Source organism: Podarcis filfolensis (genome assembly GCF_964270895.1).
Source record: "Podarcis filfolensis genome assembly, chromosome: 4".
NCBI classification, from domain to species: Eukaryota; Metazoa; Chordata; class Lepidosauria; order Squamata; family Lacertidae; genus Podarcis; species Podarcis filfolensis.
The window spans coordinates 91,275,766-91,294,035 of NC_139607.1; the positions used below are offsets into that span (position 1 = coordinate 91,275,766).

The 18,270-nt window shown below is 40.5% G+C and overlaps 1 protein-coding gene across 15 annotated transcripts in view; it reads left to right on the plus strand.

Moving 5' to 3' along the window:
* Positions 1 to 18,270, plus strand: part of PICALM (phosphatidylinositol binding clathrin assembly protein) — a 63,858-nt gene that overhangs the window by 19,025 nt on the left and 26,563 nt on the right. For all 15 annotated transcript variants that reach the window (XM_083609823.1, XM_083609825.1, XM_083609820.1 and 12 more), the window contains exons 2-9: positions 6,091 to 6,233; positions 8,718 to 8,793; positions 9,380 to 9,482; positions 11,544 to 11,637; positions 12,209 to 12,320; positions 14,762 to 14,868; positions 16,887 to 16,928; positions 17,586 to 17,671. In XM_083609823.1, the coding sequence (XP_083465949.1) occupies positions 6,091 to 6,233; positions 8,718 to 8,793; positions 9,380 to 9,482; positions 11,544 to 11,637; positions 12,209 to 12,320; positions 14,762 to 14,868; positions 16,887 to 16,928; positions 17,586 to 17,671 (763 nt within the window). The remainder of the gene's footprint in view (positions 1 to 6,090; positions 6,234 to 8,717; positions 8,794 to 9,379; positions 9,483 to 11,543; positions 11,638 to 12,208; positions 12,321 to 14,761; positions 14,869 to 16,886; positions 16,929 to 17,585; positions 17,672 to 18,270) is intronic.

Consider the following 18,270-nt stretch of genomic DNA (forward strand, 5'->3'; position numbering starts at 1 on the left):
ACCAGATCCTTATCCACCCCACACACCCATGGGCCAACTTTGGCAGGTGATGAGGCCACCCTCATGTTCTATCACCTGACATCATGATAACATCAAGTGGCTGATAGATGGGAAGTCCTACCCACCTGTCAAAGTTGATCTGCGGAGGAGTGGAGTTTGCTTCACCAGCACATTCCCCAGGCGGAAAGCCTCATGAAGCAGCACCCATCAGGATTGAACTCTCCGCTCAATGGCAGATGAATGAAGAGTTCAGACCTACTGGCTACAAGGATCTACTTTCCCAGTGTCTTCCCTGCAAAGATTGAATTAGCAAAGCACACACTGGCAAGATTGTATTTTGTTCACAAACTGGTGACAGAGGGATCAGTCCTGTTGGTTGCAGGTCTGTGTCACCGGTGCCTTTCCCACAAGGAATGCATTGGTGAAGCAACACCCAGCAGAATTGAATCCTGGCATCAGCTAATGTCTCCCACTGGTTGTGGTTTTGGGAAAGTGGCCTCCCACACCTACATTAAAATATTATAGCAAACTGTCAGTGGCATACGAAATAAATAAATAAAAATATATGAAAGCTTAAACCCAGAACAAACTTGGTTGGTCTCTAAGGTGCTACTGTGAGGAAACTTTGAAATAAACAGAAAGGGGGGCTTTCATCACTCCCAGGCAATTCCCTGGATGATCCTTGCTTGTCTCCTTTTAGAAAAAGTACATGGAGAAGGCAACTCCAGTCTTCTCAAAATAGTCAAGTAAGTTTTTGTTTCACAAAATTTTAGTGAAAAGGCTTTGAAGGAAGGCTGTTCTATACTGTTCTATACTTTGCTTGGCGAGGAGGCAGAAACGTGTTTTTTGTTTCTACCAGTCTTGTGTAGGTGTTGCCCTTTGGACAGTTGCATCTCTTAAATTACTTACGTGGCTAATTATCCCCCACAGAGATGAAATAATGGCCTGATAAAGATCAAGGTGAAACCAATTTGATAAGGCTATAAAGTTCAAAGGGCCACATAAAAAGGTAGACAGGTATGGACTATGTCTTACTGTTCCGCACCCTTTTTATGGTATTAATGTGCCTTTACCTCACAGTATGTAAAGTTATGCATAGGGCTTATTCCCTCCTGATAATTTCAGGTCAGTTGTCAAAGGAAGTAAAATGTGAAGTTAAACATCAAATTCTCTTATTCTTGTCGGGTCCCTCTCCTTAATTTGTGTGTGATGTTTCTGTTTGCACCTTTAGGGACTAGAAACATGATTTTTAATTGAAGTTGTGAGACTCGGAAATCTGAATTCAGCAGAAGAGAGTCAGGAAGTTGGCTTTGTAAAGGAGAGTTTGGGGATGCTGGACTAGATAGGGCTCTGGTCTGATCTAGCACAGGTCTTACATTCTTAGAGCCCCAGAAGTGGTTTTTTTTATGGTGGGGAAGGTGAGTCAGTGAGTGAGGAACTTAACAAGCTGGAGGAAAGTGGAGCTCAGTTGCTGCCCTTTGGGTCAGTCCCTGGAGCTGTTGTGCAGATCTTGCTATCCATTTTTGAGATGCACTAAATGCATGTGACATGCTGCAGTTTCTATTAAAACAGGACATCTTGGTTTTACAGTGGTACCTTAGGTTAAGAACTTAATTCGTTCCGGAGGTCCGTTCTTAACTGAAACTGTTCTTAACCTGAGGTACCACTGTAAAACCAAGATGCCCTGTTTTAATAGACACTGCAGCATGTCACATGCATTTAGTTTAGCTAATGGGGCCTCCTGCTGCCGCTGCGCTGTGGCGGCACGATTTCTGTTCTCATCCTGAAGCAAAGTTCTTAACCTGAGGTACTATTTCTGGTACTACTATTAGCGGAGTCTAACCTGTGACCTGAAGTGTCTGTAACCCGAGGTACCACTGTACTTGGTTTAAGGCTGCTTGTACCACAATAATTTATCTGCGAAATATTACAGGTCTTTGTATCACCTTAACTATAAAAATAGGTTATAATTAAAATTTGAATATTTTTTGTATGTCCTGTGAAAATACCTCCAAGCAGCAAATTGTCATGGGCCATTTGTTCAAAGGGACCCAAATTTCTCCTCTCCTCTTTTGTACTTAAATATCTTGGTCTTTTAAAAGTATTCTTTTGCCAGTGCTAGCTTAAAGGGTTTTGACAGGAAATGAAGCTACTCCTTATCTTAGTGTTTTGCTCTTTGAATAGCTTATTACTTAAGCATGATACATTTTTTGTTATATGTTAAATGTGGTTGAACTGAAGCTTGAACTTCATATTATGTTTGATTCTACCTCCAAAAGCTGCATCCCTGTATCAAATTTCTCCTGTGGAACGTTGCATAACTTATCTGTATCAGGATATTGTGCATCTGTATCAGGATATTGTGTTTTGCATTTTCCTGCCCAGTATATCATTGGCTGAGGTAAACCTTTGAGATATCACAACACTGCTGGGTGTGCTGAATCAATACAGGGTAGAAGCGCAAAAAGAACTTCTTATGGCTATATCATTTTAGGCAGCGGCCCTATACTGAACTTATCTTGAAAACTGCTTTTAGTCTTTGTACTAGCCCTACAGCATTGTAGAGTTTCTTCATGTTCAGAAGTCACTGAATCCTTTCTGAACAGGTGTGGAAGACCAAATGCTATGTGTGCTCTTTTTAGTTAAATTTCCACAATGCCCGTCAAACCTTATGAGCTCTTGACATGTCCAGATGTGGTGTGGGGAGGGGGGCTTCTTTCCCAGAGAATGGTAGATTGGAGACTTAAAAATGCTTCCAGATTATTGGATATGAATGAGAACATTGTATGAAGTGAAACTTGGAGGCGGCAATGAAAACACAGAAAATATGCAGACACTGGGCACAAAACTAATAGTTTTGGCATGTGTTTGGTCTGCAGCTTGCTTTTGTAGGTGTGAATGATGTAAGCCCCAACCAAAAGTTGAATCCAGAGAGCTTTGTGTTTCCTTTCCTATTTTACAAACCCTCGTCTTGAACCAGCACATAAGTAACACTCTCCATATGGCCAAAACTTTAAAGGTCTTTGGAAGCTAGGTGTTTATAGCCCCTTGAGTCTTGAACAAAACCTATAGAGTAGTGCAACTTTATATAAAGCTGAACAGTGGTTGGATTTGTTACAAGTTGCTTCAGTTGACAGCAACTGGAAGCTAACATTTTAGTCATGAAAGTTGGAGGCAGGAAACTATTTGGGCTGGTAAGGAAACAGTGAATACTACATCAATGAGTATTTTAAAGTCTTTATTTCTAAGACTCCATTTACAGAAGCTTCAGGCAAGAAGAAAACCAAGGGTTGGCTTCTGTGTGTTTTTTCCTGTAGACTGTTTTGCTGTCTTCTGCCCTTGCCTCCTCCGTTCCCTTCTTCCTGGGCTCTCTAACATTAAAACCATTAAACTAAATCTTGGCAGCCCGGCTAGGTTAGATGACTATAATGCTGCTTTAACATTTTTAATCTGCTAAATCGCTTAAGTATTTCTATGGCTGCCAAAGATAAGTCTCTAACTTTGAAGAAAGTATTGGTGTTGAGCTTTATTCTTGCTAATGGTCAAAGCCTTTGGCTGTCTTTTGTTTTCCTTGTTTCTGTTTTATTTTGAAGGGAGAAAAGTTGGGTTCTCACATGATTCCAGCACCCATGAGTAAATTTAAGCCACTTCTCACATTAGGCATGTATTAGTATTTGGAACATAGTATTGCATTCAGTGCTTGCATATGGAAGAGTTTAGTTTGAAGTGGCCCTAGCGGTATACAGATAGGGTTCCAAACATGACTCATTTTATGCAGCACTTCAGTGGGGAACTAGAATTGCATTTTTTTAAAGGAAAGTTGCTGCTTGTGAAACTGTTGGAAAAGCTACTTTGTTGCCATTCAGATGTTACTCCCCCCCCCCCCCCGATGGTACTTAAGGTGAAATTTGCAATGGCTTCGAGTCCACAAAGAATGCAAAATTGGATAAGGTTTTTGCCATTTTCTGCTGTGGGGAAGGAAGCATGATCATCAAAGGCAACTCCCCAATCTTTCTGTTGGTACAATCTGTCTGAAAATAAACAAATGACCTGCTTGCTATGTCTCTAGCCTGTTGAGTCTGCTTTGTCTTCTTATTCCTCCTTCAAGTCCTTTAACATGGCTAAATTTCTCTTGAGTTGCATACTTGTGGCTTGGAGCAATTGGCCTTGCTATCACTCCGTCTCCAGAAATCAAGTCTCTGGGAAGAACTGAGCATTGTGCCTCCTAAGAGGATGATTTTTATAACTCATTTGGAAAAACAACTAGTAAAGGTTTGGCAGGGCAGCTGATGCTTTTTTCAGATTTCTGTGTGTGTGTGTGTGTGTGTGTGTGTGTGTGTGCGCGCGCACACACACACACACACACACATTGATATAGTCAACCAGCCTACTTTGGCTGTATTAGCAGAACTATTGGAGTAGCATATTGTAGGACAGGGAGGACTAGTACAAACTGGCTTTCACAAAATAACCATTTTGATTTTCAAACTGCTGTGGCTTCATGCATGGAAGACAATCTTACTTGGCTACGAGTGATCGCCAAAGAAGAATGTAAAATTTTCCATGTACAGCTGTCTTTTGGACCTGGTAGTTCAGTAACATGTGTTGACTACTACTGTGTATACTACAGGCTTTGCTCAAAATGTGTTTAGGAACTGTAGCTGGTGCCAAATGTTGCTGCCCTGTTTTATTAACATGGTCAGATTGTAAAGTTAAGTACACTGGTTTTGGTTTAGATATCTGATTACTACATGTAAAGCTCTAGAATAGATGGTCTAAGTACAGTAAACTTGAGTCTTCTCTCATACGAAACCCCATGATTAAAGTCTTAAGAACCTTTACTTGGGGTTCTGTATAACCATGAAAACAGATCTGCGGGCGCACGGAACAGCCCCTGTTTATGGCGTGCACTTGATAAACTTCTTCAGGCTACATCACTTTGCAGTTAAGACATCAGTAAGAACTTTTCTTGTTGGCTATATTGGGGACATGTCTGGGTGGATTCTTGTGTGAGAAGAACGAACTGCCACCTCTAGAGGTGTCAGTGTGGGTCTTCTGCATTTTATACTCTTTTTTCATGAATGTCATGTGCTATTTCTGTTGGCATAAGTTTAAAAGACTGTTTCAATAGAGATGTTAATGAATTTCATATGTTAATTTTGCACTGTATGAAGAGTGATTGCTTTTTGCTGTATCTACCACCCATCAGTTTCACTGAATTTTGGTGTGGTGAGGATGAATAGAAACTGTTCTGCATGCTGTTCATAAGTTTTGTTAAACTTTTGTCTCCACCCCCTCTTCTTCTGAACAAAAAGCTTCCAGTGCATACCTCATTCTAAAGTCTTAGTTACCTGCTTCATTTTCTCTCCCCCCCCCAAACTGTTGCTATCCTTCAGGGAATCTGAGGAACCTTGTGCATTTGCCATGGGATCATTGCATTGTGCAGAGGATACTGGGGCATATGCTCCAGAGTGTACTGTTACTCTTGGGTCTCAGTCTCCCTGCATCATCTGAAGGTGCCCTGGAAATCCCACACCAAATGAGCAGCTGTGTTCACATGTCATAGAAAGCCATAAACTGTGACTTACTACGACATAGCAGCTTGCTAGTGCACACTGCTGAATCACTCCTGTTGCTTTCTTCCCTTTGAGCTGGGAACAAGAAACTGCACACCCTGGAACCCAGTCCTTTTTGTCTTTCTCACCAAACAAACCAGGTTAAACCAAAATTTGTTACTGACTTAGCAGTTCTGGTTTTTTGCGAGAACAAACATGGTTTGGTTGTATGCTATTTTTGTAAGTTGCTTTGAGTTTTCGTAAAAAGACTAATCAGTTTAATAAATAATAATATAATAATAATGAGCCTTGGTTGACACATCACTCTAAGCCAGGGCTCATGGTTTATGGCTCCCAGCTTGATGAAGGGAGTAATTCAGCAGTGTATAGTAGTGGGCTTCTGCTCCATAGCAAATCAGTTTATGACTTAACGTGATGTGCAAATGCAGCCAGTAGTCCATAGAATTCTCTCCTCACTCATTGAATGGAACCTGTTGCTGTTTTAAATATCAATGAGAAATTCTTTGTGTTGCAGATTTAATACAGTGCACAAATGAGATGAACGTAAATATCCCACAGTTGGCGGACAGCTTGTTCGAAAGGACAATGAACAGTAGCTGGGTGGTGGTATTCAAGTCACTCATCACAACACACCATCTAATGGTGTACGGAAATGAGGTAACTTATTACTGCAGATCACTCATACATTAGAGAATTGGCTTATTCAGTGCAACCTGGCTTTTTGCCCTGCATTGGGGATAATGAATGGTATTTAAAAACAGCCTGAGGCTTAACTAATGCATGTTCCCTGGCAAAAATTGTGAAAGCGTATTTGGATGATCTTGATCACTTACATGCCATAAATAAGTTTGTAAGTGTCTCTGAAACAGGGATTGGTAACCTGTATTCCTCAGGACTTCAGCTCAGATTAACTGCATCTAGCATGGCCAGTGGTTAGGGATCTGGTCGAAAGACATTGAGGATATAGATCAAGTGTGAACAACTTGATCTATAGTATTTGTGAAAATTGTTAGTGTTAATTTTGTCTACAGCTATAGAATTGAACTATAGAAAATTCAAAAAGGGGGGGAACAAGTAATAGGGGCAGTTTAGAAATAATCAGCTTGCAATAATTTCTGAGGAGTAATGTTACTTTTTGCATTCCACAGTCTTCCTTAGGTTCCACATCTCAAAACAGGTTTTTTTGTTTTGTTTTGGTTAAATATATATCACCCCTTCAGTAAAACTACTAACACATTTGTTCATTTGTTCAGTTGTGCATTTCCATAATGCATGTGGTCAGTAATAACTTGGGAGAATGCTGAGGATAGTGTTTGAACATGAATGATTATTTTTTAATTTTTCTGGCTACATATTGCCTGAATTCATTTATATCACAGAACCATAATCCTTCCTGTTGAAGGGGGAGGGGAGAAGAAGTAGGGCATTTTGCAGAACAATGGTGCCACATCACCATGTGAAATACATTCACGATCTCATTCTTAAAACACTTCCTTACCTCATACTATGCTATTACAAAAGTTTTATTTATACTGCTCAGTTCATGTATTTGGCATTGATGAGGGTGTAACCAGAGAAGGAAACGGCACTTGTGGGCTGGCTGACGAATGAATGGGACTAATATGAGTCATTTGAAGTCTGCATCATTTACCACATGGTTAAATTGTTTACTGGCTAAATGTCACCAATGCATGTAAGTTCATTCACTGTTCAGAGTAGGTCATAGTTGTAGTGATCCAGTCTTCTTGTCCAAATGGGATTCAATGTGTGCTAGAATATATATTTATCTTAATATAGTCTTTTGCTGCTTTTTACACCAGTGCTTCCAAGTGACTTATAGGACGACAAAAAAAAAATACAACAAGAAGAAAAATATAAAAACAGCAGTAAAACAAGACCTAAAATGCTCACCCAGTATATACTGGGGGCTGTGCTCCAGCTTGCATTGCTCACCAAACTCCGCACTCCCCTTTAAATCTTACCAATCCCCAGGCTGAATGAAGGGTTGCAGCCGTGAGAAAGATGGATGGGCTTCCTTTGTCCACCTTGGGTGTTTCTTCGTGTCTGTGTAGTCAGTCATTATAGGGCTCAGGCAAAGGAACAAGGGGGCAGGGTGTGTGCATTAAGGGCAGCCTTGGAACGCTGGGGATGTTGCTTTTGGCCCAGTTGCTTCTCCCGAGGGGTGCTCCTTTATCCTGCATGCTGCTGACTTATCTGCAATGCCTGGTATGTGGTGTAGGGGATAGCAGTGGATCCACATGCTGGCTGGCTGCCACTTCTGGCCACTTTCCTCATTGCCACGGTGCTGCTTTTGCATCCTGGTCAGCTGCCTGGGATGTGGAAGCAGCAGATGATCTCCAGGCTGGCTGGGGATGAAGAAGATGGCCAGTAGCAGTGACAGCCAGCCTTGGACTGTGGATCCTTTGGGTAGACATCCCAGGGCTGGCAGACAGTGGAGCCAGCAGAGCAGGGTGGCTGCTGCATCCTGTTCCAGCTGTTTGTCTGAAGCTCAACTGGGCTGCCCACTCACTGCCTCTATACTTCATATTGCCACTTGCTGTGACCAAGCAAACTGCAGCATGATGACACTGTTACAAGTTAAATATAAGAAAATGAAAGAGAACACACTATGCCCACCCCAGTTAAAAGGAAAATATTTGTATTCAGAACCAGCCTTACATTTCTTGAGACTGCATGCACTGTGGTTCGACTTACAAGGTGAATACCTATTTTTTACTTCCAGGATGGTATTCCTGTCTAAATAGCTCTAGCTCATCAACTTGGATAGTTCGCTTTAAAAAGCAGGCATTTGAAGTGCCTTTGGATCCGTGCGTGAGAGGCCAGCATGGGAACTGCTCTGGTTTGCTTATTTGGATTGGACAATTTGAGAAGATTTCTCTTCTGTACTCACCACATCACAGCTGAATCAATTCAGACATTACACCAAACTGTAGTTTGAGACCCAAACTGTGCTTGCTGGGCTAATGAAAGCTGTAATTCCAAAACCTGGAGAGTATCAGATTGGGGAAGCCTGGCTTATAGGCATTCTGACCTAGGTCACTCTATGTTAATGATAAGATACACAGAAAGAGCTACGTACAATTCCAGTCAAATAATCCAAAGTCTTTTTATCCCTTCTAGCGTTTTATCCAGTATCTGGCTTCCAGGAACACATTGTTTAACTTGAGCAATTTCTTGGACAAAAGTGGATTGCAAGGTAAATCATTTGGTTTGTTTCAAGTGAGTCATGACATCCTTGAAGGTGTCTTTATAGCAGCATCATTGCTTCGGGACTCAGTTATCATTCTGAAAAGTGTAACCCTTCTGGTGGAGACCTCTCCCAAGTGCTTAAAAGATATTTGAACTTCTCTATATTCTACAACAGTCTGCAGTTGAATAGTAAAATGTCCACATTCCCCCCCCCCCCGAATTAACATTCATAAGGAAATTCATTAACATTCATAAGGAAATAACAGATAACACAGACATCATCTTTAGTATGCAGCTAATGAAGCTGGCCCATAAAATGATTTCTACAGTTAGAGAGTGAGATGTACAAGTTCTAATTTAGTCAAAGGAGAAATGTGGGAGAAGAGGAAGCTCAGGGCATGTCTTTGTCTAAAATCACTTGTATATGGAAATCTGTGCTTTTAATTTATTTGATTCTCACAGTAAGTTAGATATATTTGTCCATAGGGTCCAAATGATGATCCTGTGAATTTAAATTGTTACGTTCTTAATGTTTAGTCATAAGTGTTCATGCAAAACAGGGAGCTAATTTGTTTTGTCTTTCTCTTCTTTAGGGTATGATATGTCCACATTTATCAGAAGATATAGCAGGTATTTGAATGAAAAAGCAGTTTCCTACAGACAAGTAGCTTTTGATTTCACAAAAGTAAAAAGAGGGTAAGGATTACATTGTCTGGAATAAATTTATTTTAAGGTGTAGCTTACCGTTTATAGCTTCTGTTCTAATTACTCATAAGTTTACTTAAATGTAAAAATGCAATTTCAAACGAATAATTGACCTCTAGAAGGTTAAGTCTTGCTACCAATGGAACCAAGATCTGTTTTTACACCACTGTGCTTTGTGTTCCAGCTAGGCAATGATTTGGTTCCCAGGTGTTTTTTATTCGTATGTTTTTTTAATTAGAAGGCTGTGTGCATGTGTGTGTGCTTTTGGGAAAGGAAGAACTTTGCAGATCAGAGGGTTGATGTAGTGCTGATCTAAATAACTGCAGTGAGTTTTGCAGCTTCCACAAAACACATTTTGTCAAAACAGTCATATTAAATTTGACAATTAAAAGTGCCAAGTGACAAGCAAGTTTAACTAAGAAGTAATTCTGGACTTGAAGTTGGAAGCTCAATATTTTTTATTTTATTTTTAAGCTGGCAGCAAGGGCTTTTAAGTTGATGAAGGCTGAGAAAGGAAGGCAGTCTTCGAAAAGATTTTTGGATATAAAATTCTTAAAACTCAAAAGTATATACTAGAGGGAGTCAACATTATGGAGCGTATTTGAATGAGCTTTTAAATGCTGGTGTTTTGTCAAGTAGTCTGGGAGAAGAAACATTCCAAAAGCTCTTCACCAGTAGCATCTGCATTTCCATAGAAGTCCAGCCCTTTGCTCCCATCCCTGTGCCTTGTGCTATCAGGCTTTTATCCTGTCTCTGCCAGCCCTGCGTCTGTAATCACTTGCGATTGCAGTCAACTATGTGACTAGTTCTACACGCGCAAGGAAGCTTTAGATTTGTGTTACTTTAACAGCAATGATCTGTGCTGTGTGTCAAATTTCTTTTGAAACTTTGGAAAGTTTAAAGGCAGTATGTGATATGAACGTAAGAGCCTTGCTGTGTCAGAGCAGATGTCAATCTAGTCCATCATACTGCTTTAACAGTTACTATTCATTGCTTTATAGGAAGTTCATAAGCATTATTACCTAAGAGCAGAGTAGATTTGAGGGGTTGAAGGGGACAGGAGGAGAAGTTCCTTTGCACAAGCAGAACAACTCACACAGTGATTTCATTGGACACCAGCTGATAGAAATTGTACTGAAAGTAGTTCAAAGGTCTTGTGACTTCTGTGTTCTTGAAAATTTGAAATGACTGACGTTAAGAGTATAAAAAATAGAAAGATCAGTAGAATTCTGCTTTGCCATTTTTGTTCCTTTAATTGAGTCTAAAATGTTTAATAGTCATGACACACCTTTAAAAACTTGACTGAGACACTTAGGAACTTGGATAGATCTTGAGTTACTCTCAACTTAGTAATGTTTCTCTTGCTGTTGATCTTCTTGCTTGCTTTCACAGCAAGTAGAATCATAAAATCATAGAATCAGAGCTGGAAGGGACGCCAAGGGTCATTTAGTCCAAACCCCCCCCCCATGCAATACTTTTGAGTTTTAAGAATCTCAGTTAAAACATCCGTGACAGATGGTCATCCAACCCCTGCTTAAAAACCTAGAGTAGGAGTGAGTTAAGTAGTTTAGCTCACAAATACAATCCATACGACTACACAATGATTTAAAATATTTTAAAATGCCTTGCATATCTAAACATGAAGTTACCAATATCCAATAACTTGACATCCAAATGAAACTGCAAAGCTTGCCAGCGTTAGCACCAAGCCCCTCTTCCCCCAAAACATTTACACCTAGAGTCAAAAGGCCAGAAATCCCATGGGAGTTCTCCTTGCAGGCCCACTTCCCCAACTCCTGGGGCTGGAAGTTGGGGCAAGACATCCAGTTTTCCCTGTTGTATTCAGACAAATTCCATGGTCTGGGCAGAGAGCAAGAGGCCTCCTATTATCCTTACCGGTCTGGCCTATTGCTTTTATGCATGCACGTAGGTTGCAGGGGCAGGGCAAAGGGGAGGGAAAAGAGTGGAACACCCTGTGTCAGCCATCTCTGTGTGCATCATGCCAGATATGTTTTGCTTACTGAAGTGTTTCTCACTTCCCCTTTCTCTTAGTGCTGACGGAGTCATGAGGACTATGAATACTGAGAAACTCCTAAAAACAGTACCAATAATACAAAACCAGATGGATGCACTTCTTGATTTCAATGTAAGTGTTTTAGTTACGGCATCGATAAAGGCTAGACTACCTACTCCTGGTTTCATAAAACACTACCTCTTAATGCCTTATAAATGCCCTGTTTATATTTCTGCCCTTTCTGGCTAAAGGTAGTGGAAAAAATGTTCAAATTTAGTCTCCTATGAGGAAGAAAATGTTTGGTTCTAATATGTGTTGGTGATGCAAGCGGTAATTTTTCTGAGTTGGCAAATGCTAAATATCTTAAACTATATGTTCTCTTGGGAGCGATAGACAGATGTTCTGATAGGAACTGAGAGCACCAACTATAGTAGCAATTTTCCCTAGCACCTGCATGGTAGTTGGGGGTCACCGGCACACCCCTTTGTCGCTTGGAAAGCTGCTTGCCTCTTTTTAAGACTTGTGCAACTGCTGCAGAGTTCCCAAAGCCAACGAGAGCCTTTATTTCACCAGGTTGTCATGTCACAAATTTATAGTGCACAATGTCAAAAGGCAAGACCGATCTTTTCCCTGCATACTGAAGACAGGAGATAGCCGTGGATGTTTTTTCAAATTGAACTAACTTCTTTCTTCTCACCGGCAGGTCAACAGCAATGAACTTACAAATGGTGTAATTAATGCTGCCTTCATGCTTCTCTTCAAAGATGCCATTAGACTCTTTGCAGCGTATAATGAAGGGATTATTAACCTGTTGGGTAAATACTACTTTTTTTACATCTCTTCATTGTACTTAGTAGGCAAGACAGTGATCTTTGTTTTGACTTCCTGCAAGACAATTTTAAACTGCCTTAAAGAGCTGCTTCTCTTTACATGTAAACAGAAATATGTAGGTGCCTAAACGCAAGCTAGTCTGGAGTATTTTTGGCATGAAAAATGACTTGCTTGAACTATAATTTTCTTGTCCAGCTACCACACAACCAATCTGCAAAGCTGACAATTTTCTCTTTGGATCTTAGGGAAGGTGACAATTTTGTTAACTAATTTAGCTTTTGGCATGCTCTCCTTAGGGCGGCTTTCATAAGTGGAATTTGTGGGTTGGAATACTTTACACTTCCTCATGGAGAGCTGCCATACCTCCAGAGGAGAGTGGAGTCGGCTAGGCATTCCTTTGTGCTTCTGAATAGGGTTTGTCGCACATACAATGTGAAGAGGAAATGCTGGAGTTGATACGGGAAAGTTAGTGTGTGGCAGTCATATATGCATTTGTACAAATAAACAATGAATCCTGTTAGGCATGGGTAGGCAACTCTTTTTGTATGCTCCTGCTTCTCTTTAATGGCGTCCCAAGCAGCAGAAATATAGCAGCTGAAGCACTTAATCTTTGAAGGTAAAAATGTTTCACCTGAAGTATTTCCAGCTTTCAGGCTGCAGTTGAAAGGGACTGGGGCAGTCAACAAGAGCAACAATGGGAAAGAGCTATTTTCTTCGTGTTATAATTTGTGGGCTTCTCAGAGACAGTTGTTTAGCTACTGTTGGAAATAGGATGCTAGGCTAGATGGACCTTTGGTTTGATTCGGCAGGGCTGTTCTTAGATTCTTCATGCAATGTATCTGCAATAAGATTAGTACATGGTACGGTATGGCCCAGTTGTGCCATTATTATTATATTCACTTTGGTATACAGTATGTACCTACCTGCTAAATCTTTATGCATTGGGTTGTCCATACAGGAATGAAAGTTGAGCCAGTAAAAAAGTTGAAGCTACTGACTAGTACTTGGTAGGCCACTGTGGTTCTCATGGATTGCTTATAACATGAATGGTTGCTGTAAAGTAAAATGAGGATTGTGGTGCAGCATGCAGCAGAACATGCTCATTCACAACATTAGAATAACTTTGGGATTTTGTTTTGGGTTATATTTTGTTGAGGAAAATTTTCCTAGTTTGCCTGTCCCTTCTACACCATGTTGAATATTTAATTTCTATCTGAAATCATAATCATTGTGAGAGGGGGTGGTTATTGTTTTAGTTTTATGTACTCTCTGGGTTTTTCCCACATTTTTATGCTGTGAATCACCCTGAGATATTTGGATAAAGCTTGGTATACTACTACTATACAACAAATGCTGACAAACTCCTGCCAAATAGGTGAAAGTAAAAGTAAATAAATCCCAAAGTGTGTGGATGTAAATAAATAAACTTGATTGAGTTTAGTCTGTGAACACTGAAAATTTCATTCAGTAACTCCACAATTTTGACACTCACTAGATTTGCACAAGATTAATACCATTCCCTTCTGGCTGTTGACACCCTCTATTTTGTGCATTCACTGTAAAATAGATTTCTGGACTGAAGGAGTCACATTGCAATCACTTTTTGGTGTCTGGTTTTCTGCCTGCTCCAGGGAAATGGTCACCGTTAACAAAATCAGGCTTGAGTAAGAGGAGTTGTTCTTTAGTGCAAATTCTTAACATTTCGCCGTTCTTCAGTAATATGTCTAGAGTGACTTAAATACAGCCTTTGCAAATGCAGGGTTTTACTTACTAACTATAACCATAGACTTATGATTCTAACTTTTACTTCAGTCTGAGAACTTGAGGCTTCCTTCTATGTCTTACTTTGAAACTGCTGTTCCTGCACCTTATCTCCAGCTCTTGAGCCTAAACATAAACACATGACAGAGTGAAGAAGAGTTTGGTGAAGGGTGAAGGTTATCCATTTGCTTGGCAAACACCTCTGATCTTTGTGACTGGTTTACTCATTTGGCTGGTTTGGATATTAGGGTGAGCCATAGCTGAGGTTGGCAAAAATGAACTTAGCCCAGGCTTGCACACTCACCCCCCTCCAAAAAAAGAAAAAACGAGCTTGGCTGCACTGAGAACTTTAGAAGCTTTTGCTTCAATTTCAGATTAACTGCAGTTTGTCATGCTGTCCAAGCTGGGGTTTTTTCCACTAACCATAGTTAAGATTAACAACAGTTGAGGGTTTTGGGTGACACACCGAACTGCAATTAATAAAAAAAGTAAGCAAGCTTCAAATCTTGTGGCTGCACCAGAGGAGGGGGTAATGTGCAAACCAAGGAGGTGGCTAGGGTAATTCTTGTAATGGTTTAGCATTTTGTTTAAATGACATCAGCACTATTAAACTGTAAACAAACACATTGATGACTCTTATTTTTTAAATTCTCTTATTTTGTAGAAAAATACTTTGACATGAAAAAGAATCAATGCAAAGAAGGCCTTGACATATATAAGAAGTTTCTGACTAGAATGACAAGGATTTCTGAGTTTCTCAAAGTTGCAGAGGTAAAACTTACTGGTCCATCCAGTTCTGTCATCATTCAAAATAACTAGATGCTATTAATGAGAGTTTTATGGAGATCAAATGGTGACCAATATTTTTGAGCTAGAATGCTTAAAGTGAGCTGAAGACCCATCCACACTAAGTTAGGGTGCAGGGAGAATATTGGTTCATTCAGAGCTGCCTAGGAGATCGATCATATGACACCAAGTAATGTGTGTGAATGAATCAGCCTTGTGGTGGTGTACACCCAAGTATTTTGAGCTGTTACATATTGAATGGAAGGATGGCAATCCTGCACAAGTTTCATCCCTGCATGCCTTTCTTAGATAATTCCTCACATGGACAGAAGTATACAGTGGTACCTTGGGTTACATATGTTTCAGGTTACATACACTTCAGGTTACAGGTTACAGACTCCACTAACACAGAAATAGTACCTCGGGTTAAGAACTTTGCTTCAGGATGAGAACAGAAATTGTGCTCCGGTGGCAGCAGGAGGCCCCATTAGCTAAAGTTGTGCTTCAGGTTAAGAACAGTTTCAGGTTAAGAACGGACCTCCGGAACGAATTAAGTATTTAACCCGAGGTACCACTGTACTCATGTTTTGGGGTGGAGAATTGTTTCATCTTGCATTAACTTAATATGTGTAATGCTATTTCTAAGCTTCAGTGACAATGAATGGGTTTTGAAGGGGCAAATGGGATAGTTAGGGGAGAAGAGGGTCTATATCAGGGGTTGTAAGCCCATAGTCCACTTCATGCCCACAAAGCTGCTTGAAATGCTAGCCCACAGCATATTTGGTGGTAACTTTTCTCCTCCTGTTTCACCACTGTTAGAATGTCAAAGCACTCTAGAAGCAGGAGGGAATGCTCCTTCCTGTTTCTGCAGTGCTTTGACCTACTAGCAGTGGTGACATGCAAAAGGATGAAACTTTAACCATTCCCACTTTTTGTTTTGGCTGTGCCCACTGCTGGCATGCAGCCCTTTGGAGGGTTGCCAACAATGAATGCTGCCCTCAGACCAAAGAAGGCTAGTCATTCCTGGACTATATCTATTGTGATATCCAGCTCTCTGCACCCCCTAAAAAAAACCTCAAAAGCATTTGCTGGCAAGGGTTGTGTATGCGTCCTCACACCACCTGGGACAAGAAGTTGAGCTTGGAGCTCTCTCCCCTTCCCCGTAATAACATTGCAGATGGGGATAAAAGACCTTTTTTCCTGGGCCCCTCTGCCTCCCATTAACCACAGCTGTAGAAGAAGCCTCAGTCTATTTCTGCAACTAAGGTGCAGTGCGTGGTGAGTTGGGTCACAGAGAATGTTTGTTCTGAGCTCAGTCTCACATGCACCCTCCGACACACACGTTCAGCTCATTGCATTGGGGAAAGAATGAGTGGCAAAGGTTCTCATAAGTTCTCTGCTCTGCTCCCTGTTTCCTGCTGCAGTTTTTTGTAGGTTGCTCTTAATGTAAAGGTGCAGTCTTGATGGCAGCAGCAAAGGGGTGTGCACAAGCTTGCAATTTGACTAGGATTGTAGTTCCAAGGATACAAACAGCCATCAGGAGTCCAACAGGAAACCTGTTTTATTAGCATTAACTTTGCTTATTCCATTGCTGAAATAAACTATACTGTAAACAAAAGGCCATTCCTAGTAACTCTGGTCAGGATAGATTTTGATCACTTATTCTTCAGGAAAGAGGCTCTTCATCCCCTTCTATAGCATATGACACAAAAAGTGAAGGACCGCAGAGCTGGTAAAATCTCTATGCACATGTTTTTGGCAACATCATTAAAAATGACCTTGGCTGTTTTGGGCATTATTGATATATACCGTTGACACACTAAAGTAAGCAAGTTTATATTTTTCTTTACAGGTTTTTTTTTCCCTTGAGTGATACGATCCTTCATAGTGTGTAGAACAGCCTTTTTTTCCCTTTCATGTTACCTTCATTGTGCTTTCTTCATCCTGTCTTTAGCCAAACATGGTTAAGGCCTATATCTTATTAAATCTATTTGTTGTTACAGCAAGTGGGGATAGACAGAGGAGACATACCAGATCTTTCTCAGGTAGATGATTTTATGCATTTGTCATGCATGTCCGTTTGGCCTTTCATAATCTGAAGACCTTGGTGTAATCACTAATGCTTTAATTGGTTGTTACCATGTTCTTAAATTGGAGGGTTTTTTAAAAAATGGGGTTTGAATCTGTTGTTGGTTCCATCGTCAGACTTCAGAACGTTTCTCAGTTGCTCTGTTTCAAAGCTAATGATCCTTGCTAAACTACTATACTTTGAAGCAGTAGGTTGCTAAATTTTAAATCAGTTTAAATTCTGTAATAGAGGTGCAGCTGTCTGTATAAGCATTTGCACCCAAAATACTAATTCAGGTTGGCAAAGATTAATAGTGCATTAACATGTTTATGTGGCTTAGTAGCTGCTTTCAAGTTTTACCCTTGGAACATAGAGAGACTACTCATTCATGAATGTGCCATTTTTTCCTTGTGCTGTCCTTTTGTATTTCTCTTCAATGCATGGATGGTTGTTGTTTTTTAAATGAGCAATCTAGGGCCACATGTACCATGCAGCATTTTAAATAAAATTTTGGTGATGGTGCTATTAAGAGCTGCTGCCTGTATTTACCTGCTTATTGTTTAATTCTTTGCGACTGGAGGACCTGACATTTTTTGCCTTTAATTTCTCAAAGGCTACTGATTTTCTTTTGTAGGCACCAAGCAGCCTTCTTGATGCATTGGAACAGCACTTAGCCTCCTTAGAAGGAAAGAAAATCAAAGACTCTACTGCTGCAAGCAGGCATGTTTTAAATTCTCCTTGTAGTTGGCACCATATGTTGGGCAATGCTTGAAGATTCCTCAAATATGCTTCACATGTGTCCTTATTTGTAAAAATCGAAAGAATGTTACTTGTTCAGGTGTTCTTATCTGGGTGCAGTCATGGTAACACAACACCCTCTGTTATTTCCAAATTTGAACATTTCCTACGTGGCCATTTACGTTTTCCCAAACATCAAATATAAATGTAATAGGTGATGTAATTAGCACCAGTTGATTTCAGCAAATCTAAAGTGTAATGGTTTGAGTTTCAAGCTGGGACCTGGGAGACCAAGATTCAGCCAGGGTTCAAATCCCTGGGTGACCTTGACCAGTCAGTCTTTCAGCCTAACCTGCCTCACTGGGTTGCTAGCATAAGAAGAGGGAGGGAGAACCATGCATGCCACCTTGAGCTCATTGGAAGGCAAGGCAGGATATGCTGCATGACTTGGCTGGATGCAGCCTGCAACTGCTAGAAGAACTCAACCTGCTTATCTCTGCAAACCAACCACAACAGCAGTGCAGAAGGTTGTGGCAGCAGCTTTCTCTTGCCTTTGTCACCAATATAGCATTGGTCACACA